The sequence below is a fragment of the Panthera onca genome, chromosome C2, assembly GCF_046562875.1.
Source record: "Panthera onca isolate mPanOnc1 chromosome C2, mPanOnc1 haplotype 2, whole genome shotgun sequence".
NCBI lineage: Eukaryota > Metazoa > Chordata > Mammalia > Carnivora > Felidae > Panthera > Panthera onca.
The window spans coordinates 68,346,104-68,362,697 of record NC_138347.1 but is presented as its reverse complement, the minus strand read 5'-3'; the positions used below and the strand labels follow the sequence as shown (position 1 = coordinate 68,362,697).

The 16,594-nt window shown below is 49.4% G+C and overlaps 1 protein-coding gene across 4 annotated transcripts in view; it reads left to right on the top strand.

The window, feature by feature from the left end:
- SEMA5B (semaphorin 5B) overlaps positions 1–11,466 on the top strand; it is a 117,949-nt gene extending 106,483 nt beyond the window's left edge. For 3 of the 4 annotated variants that reach the window (XM_078453067.2, XM_060639775.3, XM_078453068.2), the window contains 11 exons: positions 5,505–5,622; positions 5,764–5,945; positions 6,957–7,100; positions 7,301–7,448; positions 7,566–7,791; positions 7,988–8,206; positions 8,685–8,855; positions 8,959–9,108; positions 9,430–9,474; positions 9,914–10,119; positions 10,348–11,466. In XM_078453067.2, the coding sequence (XP_078309193.2) occupies positions 5,505–5,622; positions 5,764–5,945; positions 6,957–7,100; positions 7,301–7,448; positions 7,566–7,791; positions 7,988–8,206; positions 8,685–8,855; positions 8,959–9,108; positions 9,430–9,474; positions 9,914–10,119; positions 10,348–10,506 (1,768 nt within the window). In that variant the 3' untranslated portion in view covers positions 10,507–11,466. The remainder of the gene's footprint in view (positions 1–5,504; positions 5,623–5,763; positions 5,946–6,956; positions 7,101–7,300; positions 7,449–7,565; positions 7,792–7,987; positions 8,207–8,684; positions 8,856–8,958; positions 9,109–9,429; positions 9,475–9,913; positions 10,120–10,347) is intronic. The other variant, XM_078453066.2, reaches the window with a different exon arrangement.
- The last annotated feature ends 5,128 nt before the right edge of the window (positions 11,467–16,594 follow it).

The window sequence follows — 16,594 nt, the reverse complement described above, 5'->3', positions numbered from 1 at the left end:
TACCTGTTGAGCTTTCCTCTCAGGGGAAAATGGGGAAACTGTGATGGAGTAAACGATAGTTGGTTTTGGCAGAGATGTTGTAAGGATTGGGAATTACATCCATGAAGTGCCTAGCCCAACAAGTCGTAGCTAGTGTCCTTATTCCTTTCCCATCTCCACAAATGCATTTAGGGGCCCTGCAGCCTCCTGGGATCTCTGGAGTCTCAGCATCTCTGACATTGAGTACAGGTAATACTGCGTGGCATGAATGATAGGCTGTCTACTGGCGGTGTTTCTCCCATATCTTGTATTCTTCTTTAACTCGTGTGTTGTTATTAAACTTTTCACATATGCCTCGTTCTTTAAATGATTGTTGTTGGTTTTTTTTAATTTATTTTTGAGAGAGAGGCAGAGTGTTACTGGGGGAGGGGCAGAGAGAGAGGGAGACACAGAATCCGACACAGGCTCCAGACTCTGAGCTGTCAGCACAGATTCCAATTTGGGGCTTGAACCCCACGAGCCATGAGATCATGACCTGAGCCGAGGTCGGACGCTTAACCGACTGAGCCACCCAGGTGCCCCTCACATGTGCCTTGTTCTTTGAGAGGTTGTAAATCCTTGAAGGCAAACTCACTGTCCCAGTACTTTTTCTACTTCACCAGGGGACCGTGCCCAGCCCCAGGCACAAAATGGCCTTCCACACATGACTGATCCATCAGCAGATTGATTATTTGGCCTGAGACAGGAGGTTGGTGCAGGAGAGGAGTGAGGAATAGTACTGAGGCCAGCTGAGAATGCCAAGGGAGGATTTGATCCCAATCTGTGGCTATAGGAACTGAAGTGGGGGAAGTGGAGTGACAGGCAGTGTGAATAGGTGTTTGACAGCCATCAAGGAGACAGTGGCGTGCAGCACTGTAGAGGGTCAGATGGTCGGCCAGCATGAGGTAGTGCGGCTCCAGGCTGGATATCAAGTAATGGGGTCTGCAGTGGAACCAGAGGAAGGAAGACGCTGGGACATTTCACCATTCACATGGTGCTGCAGAGAGGGGACAGGGAGGGTGCAGAGCATGGCCAGGTGGAACAGCAAGGGAGAAAGAAGTCAGTTTGGAATCTGATACTTTCACCCTGTTTGAACTCCTGAATTTGGGATCTGAACCTTTGATGTGTACAGTGAGATCCTGCCATAAAACTAGAGGTGGACCTGAAAATGTGAGGTCTCATTATTGCAAAGTTAATAAAATGACCAGGGTGAGGCTGTGTAGCCACCAATCCATGCACTCCAGAGTCTGGAAGCCAACTATCACACTATATGAGAATCTGTGCTATTGTGGGGCAGATTGTCACACGGGTTTACTGTGTCCCGGGATAGACATTTCATGCCTTTTTCCTCGTTCCTAACAGAACTGGCAGGAGGGTGAGGATGGATGCGCAGAGGCCTCTTCACGCTCCCTCCTGTGCCCGGAATCCAGGGGCTTGTCTCCAGCCCTCTCCTTTCACTCAGGCAAATCTCAGCCCCATAGGGCATGACCAGGATCCTGGCCTGGCCAGAGAGAGACCAGGGCTCACAAAAGGTGGAGCAGAGGGAATCAGCTGCTGACTGGCTCTAAAAAGCAGATGCTTTGTGCATGAACCACCCCTTCCTCCTTCCAGCATGCCCTTCCTGAGGCACTGGAGGAGGCGTGGGGGTGCCTACACCAGCTCACTCAGGAACGTGGATCAGAGTATCTCCTTCCCACCTCCCTCCCAGGCAGGAAATCTGGGTTTTCCTCCACTGCCATCTTAAATAATGGCCACTTGCTCTCAAGCTCCACCTTGGACAGCTCCCATTGTGAAACTATTGCTGCAGGGTTCTGGAATCCGCCTGCTTTCAACTTCCACCATCCATCTCTGTCCTGCCTCCCAGCCCATGGAATGAACCTGTTCCCTTTTGTAATGGCTGCTTAAGACACTGCAGTAAAAAAGACATGGTAATATATTATCAGTCTAATGGCTGCTTCTATGGAAGGAACTCTCAATTGCTACCCATTCTTACAGTCAGACACACTTTAATTCTCTCCTTGGAGCTTTAATTTTCTTAAGAACATTCCCTGCACTGTAAGCTTTGGAGTGGTCTTTGGCCCAAAGCAGCAAATGTGGACAAGGAGAGAGCTCAAGCATTGGCTCCAAGGGAGTCGTGCAAGCTTCCTCAGGCAGCCAGAGCCAGGGGCAGGGGCAGGGGCAGGGGCAGGGGCAGGCCAGGGCAGGCGTATCTGTGGAGAATCTAGTCTCCTCTCTGGGAGAACTGAGAGCAGGCTGAGAGGAGCCTAAGCGGGGCAGGGGTGGGAATTAGGGGGTTTGGGCCAGCATCCAATCTGTGTTTTTCTTCCATCCTTATTCTTTTCTTATTCTGTCATGGATTGGAAAGACAAGACATTTCATCTCTTAGCTTAAGAACCCTGACCAATGTAGCCTTAGAAAAGCAATGATCAACCATGCTATACTTTAGAATCACCTGGGGAGTGTTTAAAAGATTCCAGTGCCTGGGCCTCCTCTGATCCAGAAGGCCCAGATATAGGTGGGTTTTTTATTTTGTTTGCTGAAGCTTTTAAAAAAGATCGCCAGGAGATTCTAATTTGCAATCAAAACTGGAAACAATTGTTCTAGAACTGGTTAGATCCTAGATTAAAGAAGTAGCATGAGGCAAATTGCAATCTTCCAGTATTTACTGCTTTTATCTTGTATAAACCGATTCAGATTTTCTGCTTGTATCCATATTCTCTACTGGCAGACATTTGTTTTTGATGAATAGAATCTTATTTATTATTATTATTAATCACTAGTCATGGCTTTTTTTCCATTTAATTTATGTAGCTTACAAAGTGCCACATCAGCTGCTTCTAGAGTTTGATACTGCCTTCTGAGGGCTGAGGGAAATACCCTCAGGAGTGGGTTTTATTGAGTTCTGATTGGTTGAATTTGCTAGCAGCAAATTTGGTTCAAATGTCAGCCAGAGGAGCAGAATCTCAAAACCACATGCTACTGGGACTACTTTGCATATGTACTGCATTTAGTCCCATGATGTCTAGTTTGATTCATTCTGCTGGTGAAACACCCCCAAATCAAACCTTTGGATCCCCGATGAAAATATGAACACACTTATATTGTACAATTTACACAAATTGTTCTTGAGTGAATAAAATGGAAACAGATTCTTGAGTAACAGATGAATGTTTTGGATTTCTGGGTGGGCCAGAGTGTGCTTACTGGGGTCCATCAAGGCCCTCGCCCATTGAAGCCCCAGGCATCACCTCCCTTACATGAGACCAGGGGCTGCCTGAGCAAGGGGCATCATTGTCTTCTTCTGGCATCATTGGGGCCAGAATCATTGGGGCATCATTGTTGCTTCTCTGGCAACAAGGGGAAGCCCCAACCCTCTTCTTCTTCGTAAGGTCTCTCATATAAGCTCTTCTGTCCCTGGAACCTGACACGGTCTGTTGAACCACTGAAAATAAAGAACTCACCTGACAGGAGACTTTCCCTGAAGCTTCAAGTGAAAAGAGAGATTCTATCCTGAAAACACCAAAAAGAGCAACCCCTTGACTCTTTCATGTATTCCTTTAACCCTTGGCCCCTTTGGCCAATCAGAAATCCCTCTGTAGTGTCACGTCATGGTGTGGACTCCCCCACCCTCCTTGCAGTCCAGAACCTCCTTTACCTGAAAGCTTTTCTGCTTCCTAACTTCCAATTTCTGCCCCCAGTCCCAGTGCTCTCTCTAGACCCGCTCTTGCAGGCCCACTGCAGTGGAGCAGCCAGGCCTAGGAAAAAGGGTGGAAGCTGGGGAAAGGAGGCAGAAAGGATCCAGGGTATCCCCTGGGGTCGGCAGTAGGCTCTCTGGGTATTGTAGGGAACTTCCTTCAGGTGCCAGAGTCTGATGCTCTCTTTGCTTAGCAATGAACAGCAAATCCTGATTCTATAATTTCCACACTCGGGGTGCCTGGGTGGCTCAGTCTGTTAAGCGTCTGACTCTTGATCTTGGCTCAGGTCATGATTTCACGGTTTTGTGGGTTGAGCCCTGCATCGGGCTCTGTGCTGACAGCACAGAGCCTGCTTGGGATCTCTGTCTGCCTCTCTCTCTGCCCCTCCCCGACTTGTGCTCTCTCTGTTTCTCTCAAAATAAATAAATAACCTTAAAATGTTTTCCATACTCTTTTTTTTACCTCCTTGAAGGCTTACTAGTAGATATTTGATTATTTTTACATATTTGTTTGTTGTTTGTTTGTTTTTAGTTATCTCTACGCCCAACACGGGGGCTCAAACTCATCACCCTGAGATCAAGTGTTGCTCTTCTGACTGAGCCAGCCAGGCACCCTGAGATTTAATTTGTTGTTGTTGTGGTTGTTAAAAAAAAACTGTAAAGGATACAAAGAGTAAGTCTGAAAGAGAAAGGGAAGAGAGGAGGCCTAGAATATGAGAAGTAAAGGCACTTGGTGCATTCATTGGTGTGTGATCAATTACCTTTTCTGGGTCATTGCAGATAGGCCAACCCTGAGGGACCAGGAAGGGGGACCTGGGATGTGTGACCCCTCTCCCAGCAGCCTGAGCTCATTCTCATGATGCTAACACACTGGACTCTGGTTCCTGCCCCTGAGCAGCACAAGCATGTGGATGCCCCAGGCGACCTTGAACTATGCCTAGATGTTCCCTGACCCTGTGCCTGTGTTTTAAGGCATGGGCCTATGTGCACTCAGTGTGTGAAGTCAGACACAGCCTCCAGCTGGGAAGGAAGAGCGTGGTGGGAAAAGCGTGGTCAGAAAGTCTAGGTTCTAGCCCCAGCTCTGCCATGTGCAATTTGTGTGATCTCGGGGAAACTCCTCTTCCTTCTCTCTGTTTCTTCCTTTGTACAACAAAAAGGTTGTACTGTGGATCCCAGTAACTCTCAACTTGGCTCCCATTAGAATCACCTGGGAACTTTTAAAAACCTCCCTATCCCCAGAGATTTTTGTTGGGGTGGGGGTGGGGGGGTTATCAATATCAATAATATTTTGAATCACATTAGTGATTCTAATGTGCAGCCAGGGTTGAGAACCACTGGGCCAGACCGTCTCTAAGATGCTTTCCATCATTAATGTTTTAGGACTCTATTATAGTGTCTGATAGACACTACTTTGGATTTCTGTTTACCACATCTTCTCCAGTGGACCTAGATGAAGAGAATGGGGCACCCAGGCTTGGGGAAGGCGAGGTTAAGTGTGTGGGGTCTGGAAGGCATGGGTTTTAATCCTTGTCCAGCTCTTTGGGTTTCCTGCATATATCGTGGGGATAATAACAGTACCTTCCTCATTGGGTTGCTGTATTAAATTAATTCATGCTTGTAAAGTGTTTTAAAGGATTCCCGGCATGCAGTAAGTGTTCAATGAGCTTAGTTATTGCTGTGAAGGGCGACTGGATGGATAAGGGCACCCAGAGGAGAGTACCTAGGTGTGTTAATGGGATACAGGTGAGACTGAGAGGCAGCTGGCTTGAGTCTCAGGACCTCTGTCTGGCAGGGCATGCCTGGGGGCACGGGACCCATACTGCGGCTGGGACGGGAAGCAGCAACGTTGCAGCACGCTTGAGGACAGCTCCAACATGAGCCTCTGGACGCAGAACATAACCACGTGTCCTGTGAGAACCCTTTCATGCTCCCCACCTGGGACCTCTCCCCCTAATTCAGGCTGTGACTGTCCATCAGAATCCCCATATCCCCTGGGACCTGGTGCCTTCCCTATCCCTGACTTGTGTGACCTGTTTGCTATGTATTTGCAGGTGCGGAATGTGACTCGGGATGGGGGCTTCGGCCAGTGGTCACCATGGCAACCATGTGAGCACTTAGATGGGGACAATTCAGGCTCTTGCCTTTGTCGGGCCCGAGCCTGTGACTCCCCCCGACCCCGCTGTGGGGGCCGAGACTGCCTGGGGCCAGCCATCCACATTGCCAACTGTTCCAGGTATATGAGGATACAGGACTTGGGTGGTGGCTGCCTGCCTTGGACTGGAGGAGGGTGGAATAGAGGAAATGGGGCATCTTCAGGCAGGTGTTCCCACAAAGAGACAGAAACCACTTCAGAGCTGTGCAGGAGACTGGAAAGGTAGCTAAAACATGAGCCTTGGGGGAGTTTCGACTCTAGTGGGAGAGAAGTCTCTGCCTCGTGGGGGCTCTTGATACAAAGAGGAAGGCTGCACAGGCACAGGAGTCACAGACGACAGCCTCAGTAAGCCTTGCTGTTGTTCCAAACACAAGGGACAGCAGGGGATGTTAGTAAAGTAGGCAGACCGGGTGCCAATCCTGAAATGCCACTCTAGGTGCAACCTTGGACTCTCTTAAAATAACTCGTCTATATATGTTTATTGATTTGACGGTCAAAACAACCTCATGGGGGTAGGAATACAATCATTATCCTTACTTTAATGATAAGAGTATTATTGCAAGGCACAGAAATTTTCAGTAACAGTTCCAGGCTTATACAGCCAGTAAGCGGTACAGCCAGAACTTGAAAACTGGAATCAAAGTAGACAACAGTGAATAGTGTCTGAGGTTGGAGCAAAGCACGTGTTGATGTAGAACAGGGGAGAGAGCATGGGTTTGAGTGCAAAGCTTGGACAACCAAGAAGGCTGAAACAAATGTTGCGTATTGTAAAGGCAACTGGGGCCTTCTCTAGAGAATGTGTCCTTTTGCCGTGTGAGTATCTCCATGCCTATGCCCTATCTCTATGCCCTTAGCCCCGAGCACCTCCTGATATATGGAAGAAGGTTCTCAACACATGTTTGGGGAATGAAGGAACAAATGATCACATAAATAAGTCTGCCTGAGACGGCCCGGTTAGGAGCTGATATTTTCTGTGTCACTGTCTGACAACTTCCAGACAACAACATAAAACCCACCCGCCCAGAGACAGACTAGATCTGGGTAGCCAGGACTCAGAGCGTCATCTGTCCCTGTCCCCTCTGACCCCACCAGGAATGGGGCGTGGACGCCGTGGTCCTCGTGGGCCCTGTGCAGCACGTCCTGTGGGATCGGATTCCAGGTCCGCCAGCGAAGTTGCAGCAACCCTGCTCCCCGCCACGGGGGCCGAATCTGCGTGGGCAAGAGCCGGGAGGAGCGGTGAGCGAGGGTGTGGCCAGAGTTTCCTCAGACAAGCTAGCCCTGAGGTCCCAGACCTCCCCGGCCTCCTAGAAAGTGGCCTGGATTCTCTGAGTGTTGCGATGGATTCTTGACCTTCCCGGCTTGCACTCCCAGTGACCTCTTTTTAGGGAAGGGGCTGCCTGCTCTCCCCCGCCCCCAACACACACCCTTCCCCTCAGGTTCTGTAACGAAAACACGCCTTGCCCGGTGCCCATCTTCTGGGCGTCGTGGGGTTCCTGGAGCAAGTGCAGCAGCAACTGTGGGGGCGGCGTGCAATCGCGGCGGCGGTCCTGTGAGAACGGCAACTCCTGCCCAGGCTGCGGCGTGGTGAGGGCCTGAAGAGGGGGCGCGGGCAGGAGGGCCTGCACCAAGGGGAGGCGGGAGGGGGCGCAGGGCCGGCCTGGGGCTGTAAGTCACGAGACAGCGCGTGCTCCCATCCCGAAGGAGTTCAAGACGTGCAACCCAGACGGCTGCCCGGAAGTGCGGCGCAACACCCCTTGGACACCTTGGCTGCCGGTGAACGTGACTCAGGGCGGGGCGCGGCAGGAACAACGCTTCCGCTTCACGTGCCGCGCGCCCCTGCCCGACCCCCACGGCCTGCAGTTTGGCCGGAGGAGGACGGAGACCAGAACCTGCCCCGCGGATGGCTCGGGCGCCTGCGACACCGATGGTACAGCGCCGCGCGGCCCCTTCCCTCCCAGGCTCAGAGTGCTGGCGCGGGGCTGGGGGAGGCCGGGGTCCGGTGAAGCTCAGGGCGGTGAATCGCGGGGTTTGGAAGGAGCCAGAAGGACTGTGTGTGGGGCGGGAGTGGGGGCCGCTGGGTGTCCTGTCGCTGAGGCCAGTCTCCCCACCCGTGCCCCACCCAGCCCTGGTGGAGGATCTCCTGCGCAGCGGGGCCACTTCCCCGCACTCTGTGAGCGGGGGCTGGGCCGCGTGGGGCCCGTGGTCGTCCTGCTCCCGGGACTGCGAGCTGGGCTTCCGTGTCCGCAAGAGAACGTGCACGAACCCGGAGCCCCGCAACGGAGGCCTGCCATGCGTGGGCGACGCTGCCGAGTACCAGGACTGCAACCCCCAGGCTTGTCCAGGTGACCTTCCGCTTAGGAATCCCCATCTAGGAGACACCCCTAGGCTACACCTCATGCCCAGAGGACCTCGTCTTCCTCGTTTTTTGTTTTTGTTTCTGTTTTGTTTTTGTTTTTGGCTGCTCTGTCCACTGGGCCCTAGAGCAAGTTTGTGCCCTGAACTTGGATACAGTGGCTTGTCCCACAGAGCAGGGCCTTTTCTCACCTTCCGTGTCACTCTCTTCTCTGTCCCTAGTAGGTTAGCTAGCTAAGGAGATTGATTTGAGGTGGAGTTGGTTTTTGATGTCTCCTTTGCAGCCTCATTTCCCCACTGCACCCCTGAGGGGATAGGGGCAATCCTTAACAGTGGGCTGTGGGGGTGGTGCAAATGATGGGGTCAGGGTGGCCCAGGGCAGGGTGGCCTAGCGTGCCATAAGGTAGAAGACTGTCTTGGGCTGTGCCTGCACCTGCAGCCCCCATCACACACCCTGTCCACTTGCAGTGCGGGGTGCTTGGTCCTGCTGGACTTCATGGTCCCCATGCTCAGCGTCTTGTGGTGGAGGCCACTATCAACGAACACGTTCCTGCACCAGCCCCGCGCCCTCCCCGGGCGAGGACATCTGTCTTGGTCTGCACACAGAGGAGGCGCTGTGTGCTACACAGGCTTGCCCAGGTATTGAGAACATCCTGCCAGGGCTGGGGAGCACCATGGATCCCTCGGATCCCCACCAGGGGGTCCCAGAGCGGTTAACTTCATCCCAGCCCACAACCCACAGAAGGCTGGTCACCGTGGTCTGAGTGGAGTGCATGCACTGAGGACGGAGTCCAAAGCCGCAGCCGGCACTGTGAGGAGCTGGTCCCAGGGCCCAGCACCTGTGCTGGAAACAGCAGCCAGAGCCGCCCCTGCCCCTACAGCGAGATTCCTGGTAGGTCCTCAAGCCAGCACCTTCACACCCACCCTTCCTATCCTGTGTCCCCAACTTCCTTCTCCTTCTGAAGAATCTTGGTGGGTCCAGGATGAAACACCAGAGTGGGAGGGGCACACACTTTGAGCTTTTGCCCCTTCTCACCTAGAGAATGGGCTGACCCCCCATTCTGAGAGAGTGGGGACAGGGTGGAATGAAGGCCCCCAGGCCCCGTCCCACAGCTCAGCACTGACGCATGGGTCTTCCTAAAGATATACCTAGACCAAGAGGGACCCTTCTTTCCTCCCTGCCCCAACACCCTCTCTGTTTGTCTTCCTGCAGTGATCCTGCCTGCCTCTAGCATGGAGGAGGCCACCAGCTGTGGAGGTAAAAGGAACCTGCCCCACCTCGTGATGCTTTCTCCCTCTCCTCCCCAAGGAGGAGACCAGCCCTACCCTGAAATCTGGAGTTTCTCAATTTCTTGCTCCAGAGAGACAAACCTTGTGGAGATCCTGGCTGCTTTAGACCATGCGTGGGGGCGGGGGCTGGGAGGTTCCATCCATGCCCCCCAACTAGCCGACGGTCACCAAGTCTGTATTCAAGAAGAGTCACCCAACTCCACACCCTGTGGTTGCCTCCTCTGACCTAAACCAGAGGTGTCCCGTAAGAGAGGCCCCTGGCGGCAGGCTGCCCCGCCTTCCTGTTTTCGTGGGCTCTGGCCTCAAAGCCCTTTCTTTAGAACTCAGAGTTTCCTGCTGGGAGGCAGTCAGGAGTCTTTTCTCTTCGCAGTGGCCCTTTCCTTACCACTTGCCTCTGCCTCTCCCAGGGTTCAGTCTTATCCACCTGGTAGCCACAGGTGTCTCCTGCTTCCTGGGCTCTGGGCTGCTGACCTTGGCGGTGTACCTGTCCTGCCAGCACTGCCAGCGCCAGTCCCAGGAATCCACACTCGTCCATCCTGCCACCCCCAACCACCTGCACTACAAGGGTGGGGGCACCCCCAAGAACGAGAAGTACACGCCCATGGAGTTCAAGGTGGGAGCCTACCTGTAGAAGCAGAGTGCAGGGTAAAGGGGGCAGTGGTTCTGGCCCTGAGCTGGGCATGACTGGGCTGGGCACTCGGGAGGGCACAGGGTATCGTGAGCTGCGTCAGCAGCCAGAATGTTTTTTCACTGACTAGTCCCTGATCTCCTTGCCCTGGCCTGTCGCCTTTCCCCATCCCTCCCTCACCCCTTTCTTTCTGGTTCCTACCTTCTTCCACAGACCCTGAACAAGAATAACCTGATCCCTGATGACAGAGCCAATTTCTACCCACTGCAGCAGACCAATGTGTACACAACCACCTACTATCCCAGCCCGCTGAACAAACACAGCTTCCGGCCTGAGGCCTCACCTGGACAACGGTGCTTCCCCAACAGCTGATAACACTGTCCTGGGGACTTGGGCTCCTTGCCTTTTTAAGGCACAGAGCAGGTGGAAATGGGACGGTGGAGCCAGTTTGGTTTTCTCCTTCTGCACCAGGCCAAGAACTTGCTGCCTTGCCTGTGGGGGTCCCATCCGACTTCAAAGAGCTCTGGCTGGCGGTGACCATGGGGGAGAGGGCTGGCTTCAGGCTGGCACGTGGCTGCAGTTCCAGCACAGCCCAGGTCTCTCATGGCCTCCTTGCAATTCACTACCGTGCTGATATCCCCTGCCTTGTCTGGGCTGTGGACCTACTGGGTGTGCGAGGAACTGGAGAGTGGAGATGGCCGAACAGCAGGCTCTTAAGTTTGGGTTGGAAATGACGCTCATGTGGCCATCACAGGCCAAGGCTGTCCCTCTCTGGCTGGCCTCAGGAAGGGCGTAGGCTACATCCTGATTATCTCTGAGAGGAACCAATCAAATGGCCCCAGAAGCTCTGGATTCTCCACCCAGGGCTGGGCCGCTGTGGTGCTGCCCCAGTGTGACCTGGGGACCAAGGCTGGCCCAGGTTGTCCACCTTTGCCTAGCACTCTGTACTTTCCCCAGGGACATCCCTCTGGTCAGAGGCAGTGAGGGCTGGGGACTGAAGATTGAACTTTGCTAAGAAGCCCTTTAATCTGGGCTGGCACAGGCCTCAGCTTTACCATCAGAATGCACAACAGGTGGCCCAAGAGAAAGGGAAGCAGGAGTCCAGCCTCCATGCCACTATGGAGACTGTCTTCTAGCTGCTGCTTAGTAGAGATGTTGGCTGAGACCTGCTTGGGAGTCTCTGCTGGCCCTTCATCTGTTCAGGAACACACACACACACACACCCACCCCCCCCCCACACACACACACACAAACACTCACAACATGCTACAGTAACAAAAAGGATGTTGGGCTGTGGCATTATTAAAGATGATATCCAGTCTCCAAATGTAATTCTGTCTTTGTGCATATGTGTGTGAGCTCCTCTTGGTGTGGGTTAGAGCAATCAGAGCAATGCACTGGACTAATAGATGGTCTTCTCGGGGTGGAGAAAATGACCCACATAGAGCCTGACTTTCATAGAGGGGATCTTTCCACTTGTGAGTATATGTACATACTTTTTGGAAAATAAATTAGGGACAAGCAAAACCCTAAGTAGGAACACAAGGTACACCAAAGGCAACACAATAGGAGATTTTTCTGCCCATTCCCTTAGCAGCTCTTCTAGGCAACCACTCCAGGGTGGAAATGCATGAGCCCAGCAGGAGAGTAGTAATGAGGGCTGTTTTATGAGGTATTTATAAGGCTTAGTTTAATAAAGCTGAAAATGACTGAGAAATGAATATGCCTCTGAAGTGGGAGAAGCCCAGTATAGTTTATGATGGATTAAGGAAAACCTTGAAGCCTCAGTCCACCAAGCCAGAGAGGGAGAGAGAGATGAATTGATGGACATGTCAAATTCAGAGAGCAATTTCCCAACTTAATTGACTGGGTCAGTTCTCCTTGGGCCCCCAGGGAGTTCTACTTGTAGGCCAGGCTGTAAACCCTGTGATCCTAGTGGTGAGGAGGAGGAAAAGAGCCTTCCTGGGCCCTGGGTCTCGGAATCCCTTGTGCTTACTGGGACAAATGAAGTAGCAGTGTCCTCAGACCTGGGTGGAGCCCAGTCAGAGAGAGAGCTCAGGGGACATAGTAGTCCTTCTGCTTTGGAATTTTCTTATTGGGTTCCTGTTAACATCATGAGTCCAGAGCCTGTGAGAGCCTGTGGGGTGTGGTAGATCTTGGGGTCTCTGATTCTCTTGGACCTGGTTCAGGCAGTGAAGATCAAGAGTGTTCAAGGGTCCAAAGTTCCTTCTTCACAAGGGCCACTCATATGTCCAAGTGGAGGGACTGGACAGGTCTGTAGGAAGTGGTAATGGAGAAACACCCAGCTAACAGTCACCCTGTATTGACTGGAATGGCATCAGTGGGAACAAAAAGCTGCAGATGCTGTGGCAAAGCACCACACACACACACACACACACTGAATTCTCTTTTTATACAAACTGTTGTGGCTCTGGAGGCATGACCATTCAGAATGCATTAAGGGACCCACACTGTATGCAAATTAGCTTGAATGATTGGCGAGGGCTGCTCCATAGCCAGCCCTGGTCCACAGATGAAGAAGCCAAGAATGTACTCCTGGGAGGCTGTGGTGCTCTCTGGCAGGTACTTGAGGCCACATGAATGGCTGCATGGTGTCAAGAAGTTGAAGTGTGAAAGACAAGGGGACTTCTTAGGTCCAGCTGGCTCAGCAAAAGAGGGAAGGAAATACAGGGTTGGGTGCTCTAGGCCTTCTTGGGCTTTCTTGACTTCAGATAACGTGTGTGTGTGTGTGTGTGTGTGTGTGTGTGTGTTATTAAAGTAATACATGTGCATCGCAGAAAATTTGGAGGATATAGGAAACCAAAACCATAATCACAGTTATGGTAAAAACCAAGGCAGAGACTTGGGGATTTAAATGGTGGCATGGAGACATTTCTTCTCCCCTTCTCTCAACATCACTCCAAAAGCAAAGAGGCCAAAAAACAAAAGCTGTCACTATTTTCAATAAGACTAGGATGTATTTATACTCCCAAGTCATAATACATGAATACAGAAAGCAAAGGAACAGCAGTCATCCAGAAGAGTGGGTGTGGGTCAAACCTAAACACCCATGCAGTTTCAGAAACAATCAGAAATTGGAGGAACCTGATATCAGGGAAGGTGGGGTCCAGGTGGGAGCCTAAAAATGCGAGTTTGGTTGAAAATCTTTATGTAAGCTTCAGCTAGGCCTTCAAGTTGTCTTTACTCTCTAGTCTTACAGCTAGGTCACCACTTCTTTGTCTCCACCGAGGGCAATAAGTATGTACCCTTGTGGGGCACCAGGGTGGCTCAGTCAGTTGGGCATCTCACTCTTGATTTTGGCTCAGGTCAAGATCCCAGTGTCTCAGGATCAAGCCCAGGGTCTTGGGCTCCACACTAACAATGTGAAGCCTGCTTGGGATTCTATCTCTCTCTCTCCCTCTGTCCCTCTCCCTTGTTCACATGCTCTCTCTTTAAAAAAAAAAAGAAAGAAAGAAAGAAAGAAAGAAAGAAAGAAAAAGTTTTGTTCCCTTGAGACACTGAACCAGAGAGACCCTAGACATGAGGATACCGGGCACAGAGGTGGGTATGTGATGAGGGTCTGTTTGGACAACCAGAGGAATAAAAAAGATTATGATTATCAGTGGGGTTCAGCAGTTGCCTTTTCCAGCTAACTCCAGGACTCTGGCACCTAAGCTTCTACCACTTTCCCTCCTCCAGGCAGGAGATTGAAAGATGATTCTTTGAAGAAACAAACTAAGTCTATAGGTTCTGAAAAAAAATAAGCCAGCTGGTACACAGAACTTGTAGTCAGTTTTCAGCATCTCACTCATAAATAGGAATATACAAATAAAGATCATAGACATCAGAGAAAAAAGTGCCGCCATGAAAGAAAGACCAAAACAAGTAAGCAAATAGAGGAACTCAATGAAAACAGATATGGTATATGCACAGAACATTTTAAAGACTCCATAATTCTTCAGAATAAGTGAAGATACTGCATTCATGAAATAAGAACAAGATAACTTAGAAGTTAAAATATGGCAGCAGAAAAAATTAATAAAGGGTTTAAAGATAAAGGAAGTTTCCCAAAACATTGAACAAAAAGATAAATGGAAAATAAGAGAGAAAAAGAAGAAAATTAGAGGACCATGGTGCCTAGCTGGCTCAGTCGGTTTTGTGTGGGACTCTTGATCTTGGGGGTATAAGTTTGAGCCCCACATTTTTGTCAAGATTACTTAAAAAATAAAATCTTTTTTAAAAAATTGGAAAAATTTAGGAAATTTTCTAAATTTTTCTTTAAAAAATTTAGGAAATTATCAAAGAAAGAATATAGGAAAATTTGCCAGAACCAAAGGATGAGGTCTTCAGATCAAAGGTCCACCCAGTACCTAGCACCATGAGGCACCTAAACATGACATTTCAAAACAACAGCCTTGAAGAGAAGATTCCCACAGACAAAAAAAATTAGGAATATGAATGTATAAACCTCTTACTAACAAGATTTAAATTTAGAATACAGTGGAAATTATCCTCAAAATTCTGAAATAAAAATAATATTTGGTTGTGAATTTTATACCCAGCCAAACTATGAGTCATATGAGAGTAGAATAAAGACATTTTCAGACTTTCAGAGATTTGATATATTTCACATGTGCTCTTGTTTCAGTAAAACAAGAGTAAACAAAGAAAATGTGGATCCAAGGAAAAGGAAATCTAACACAGGAAGGGGGTGAGGAGAGATATCAGGCTGACAGCCATGCGGCAGGCACAGAGAGCCACAATCCAGATTAGTATAGGAGGACAGCCTGCACCCAGAGAGCCAGGGAACACAAATTCAGATTATCTGGAAGGTTTGTATGGAAAATTATATGAAGATTTATTTTATAAAACTGTTGGGGGGGGGTACAGAGATACTTAAAATTGGCTTCAAAGGATACTAAGGGGAAAAAGGCATTTTTTTTTGCATGATTTATTTTTAAAAACTTTATTAAAATATAGGTACAGAAAAACCACACAGGGGCGCCTGGGTGGCTCAGTCAGTTAAGCGGCCGACTTTGGCTCAGGTCATGATCTCGCAGTCTGTGAGTTCGAGCCCCGCATCGGGCTCTGTGCTGACAGCTCGGAGCCTGGAGCCTGTTTCAGATTCTGTGTCTCCCTCTCTCTGACCCTCCCCTGTTCATGCTCTGTCTCTCCCTGTCTCAAAAATAAATAAAACGTTAAAAAAATTTTTTTAAAAAGAAAAACCACACAGAACAAAAGTATAGCTTACTGCATATTGGGTAAATACCTTTGTAATTACCATCCAGGTCAAGAGACAGAATTCCACAAACACTCCATGTCCCTCTCTTCTATCCCATCCTTGTCACAGCCCCCTCCTTCCAAATGGGAGATAATTATTAACCCCCCCAAAAAACAAAAGAGCATACAGAAAAGGAAATGTAATCATTGTTTATCACTTGGTGGAACCATGATATTTATATAATCATCCTAATTAAAACACTGTATATGGGGACACCTGGGTGGATCAATCAGTTAAGCATCTGACTTTGGCTCAGGTCATGATCTTACCATTCATGGGTCTGAGTTCTGTGTCAGGCTCTGTGCTGACAGCGTGGAGCCTGCTTGGTATTCTCTCTCCCCTTCTCTCTCTGACCCTCCCTGACTTGCACTTTCTCTCTCAAAATAAAAAACTTAAAATAAATAAATAAATAAATAAAACACTTATATAGACTTAAGCATAACTTGTACTACAGATATATTATACTTTTTGTTGTTGTTATCATGGGGAGACATCACCAGAAGGACAAGCCTTAACTTTTGGTACCAGCTGAATGTTGGGTAAATATTAGAAAAGAAAGGAATAAAACATTTTAAATAATTTTTTTCCCTGACTATAACTATGGTATATGTTCATTAAAGAAATTTGGGGGGAAACCCAAAAAACATAAAAAGAAAATACAAATGCCCTAAAATCCAACCAAGAATTAACCATTGTTATTTTATTATGTTCTCTTTCAGGCATTTTTTTATAGCTGTGTGTGAGTTTGAGAGTATTTTATAAAATAAAGATATACTACGTACATGGTTCTTATTCTGATTATTATTATTATTATTATCATTATTATTTTTAATGTTTATTTATTTTTGAGAGACAAAGCGCAAGCAAGGGAGGGGTAGAGAGAAAGAGGGAGACATGGAATCTGAAGCAGGCTCCAGGCTCTGAGCTGCCAGCACAGAGCCCGACGTGGGGCTCGAATTCACTAACCATGAAATCATGACCTGAGATGAAGTCAGATGCTTAACCAACTGAACCACCCAGGCACCCTAGTTTTTATTCTGATTTTAACATGTAACATTAAATCACTCTTTCCCCACATTGTTAAAAATTCTGTGAGCCTCAAGACCTCTTTCGGTGGCTGCTCTAGGAATGGGTCAGGGACTGGAGAGAGGGCCTTGTTTGCAGAGCTCCACAGGTAGC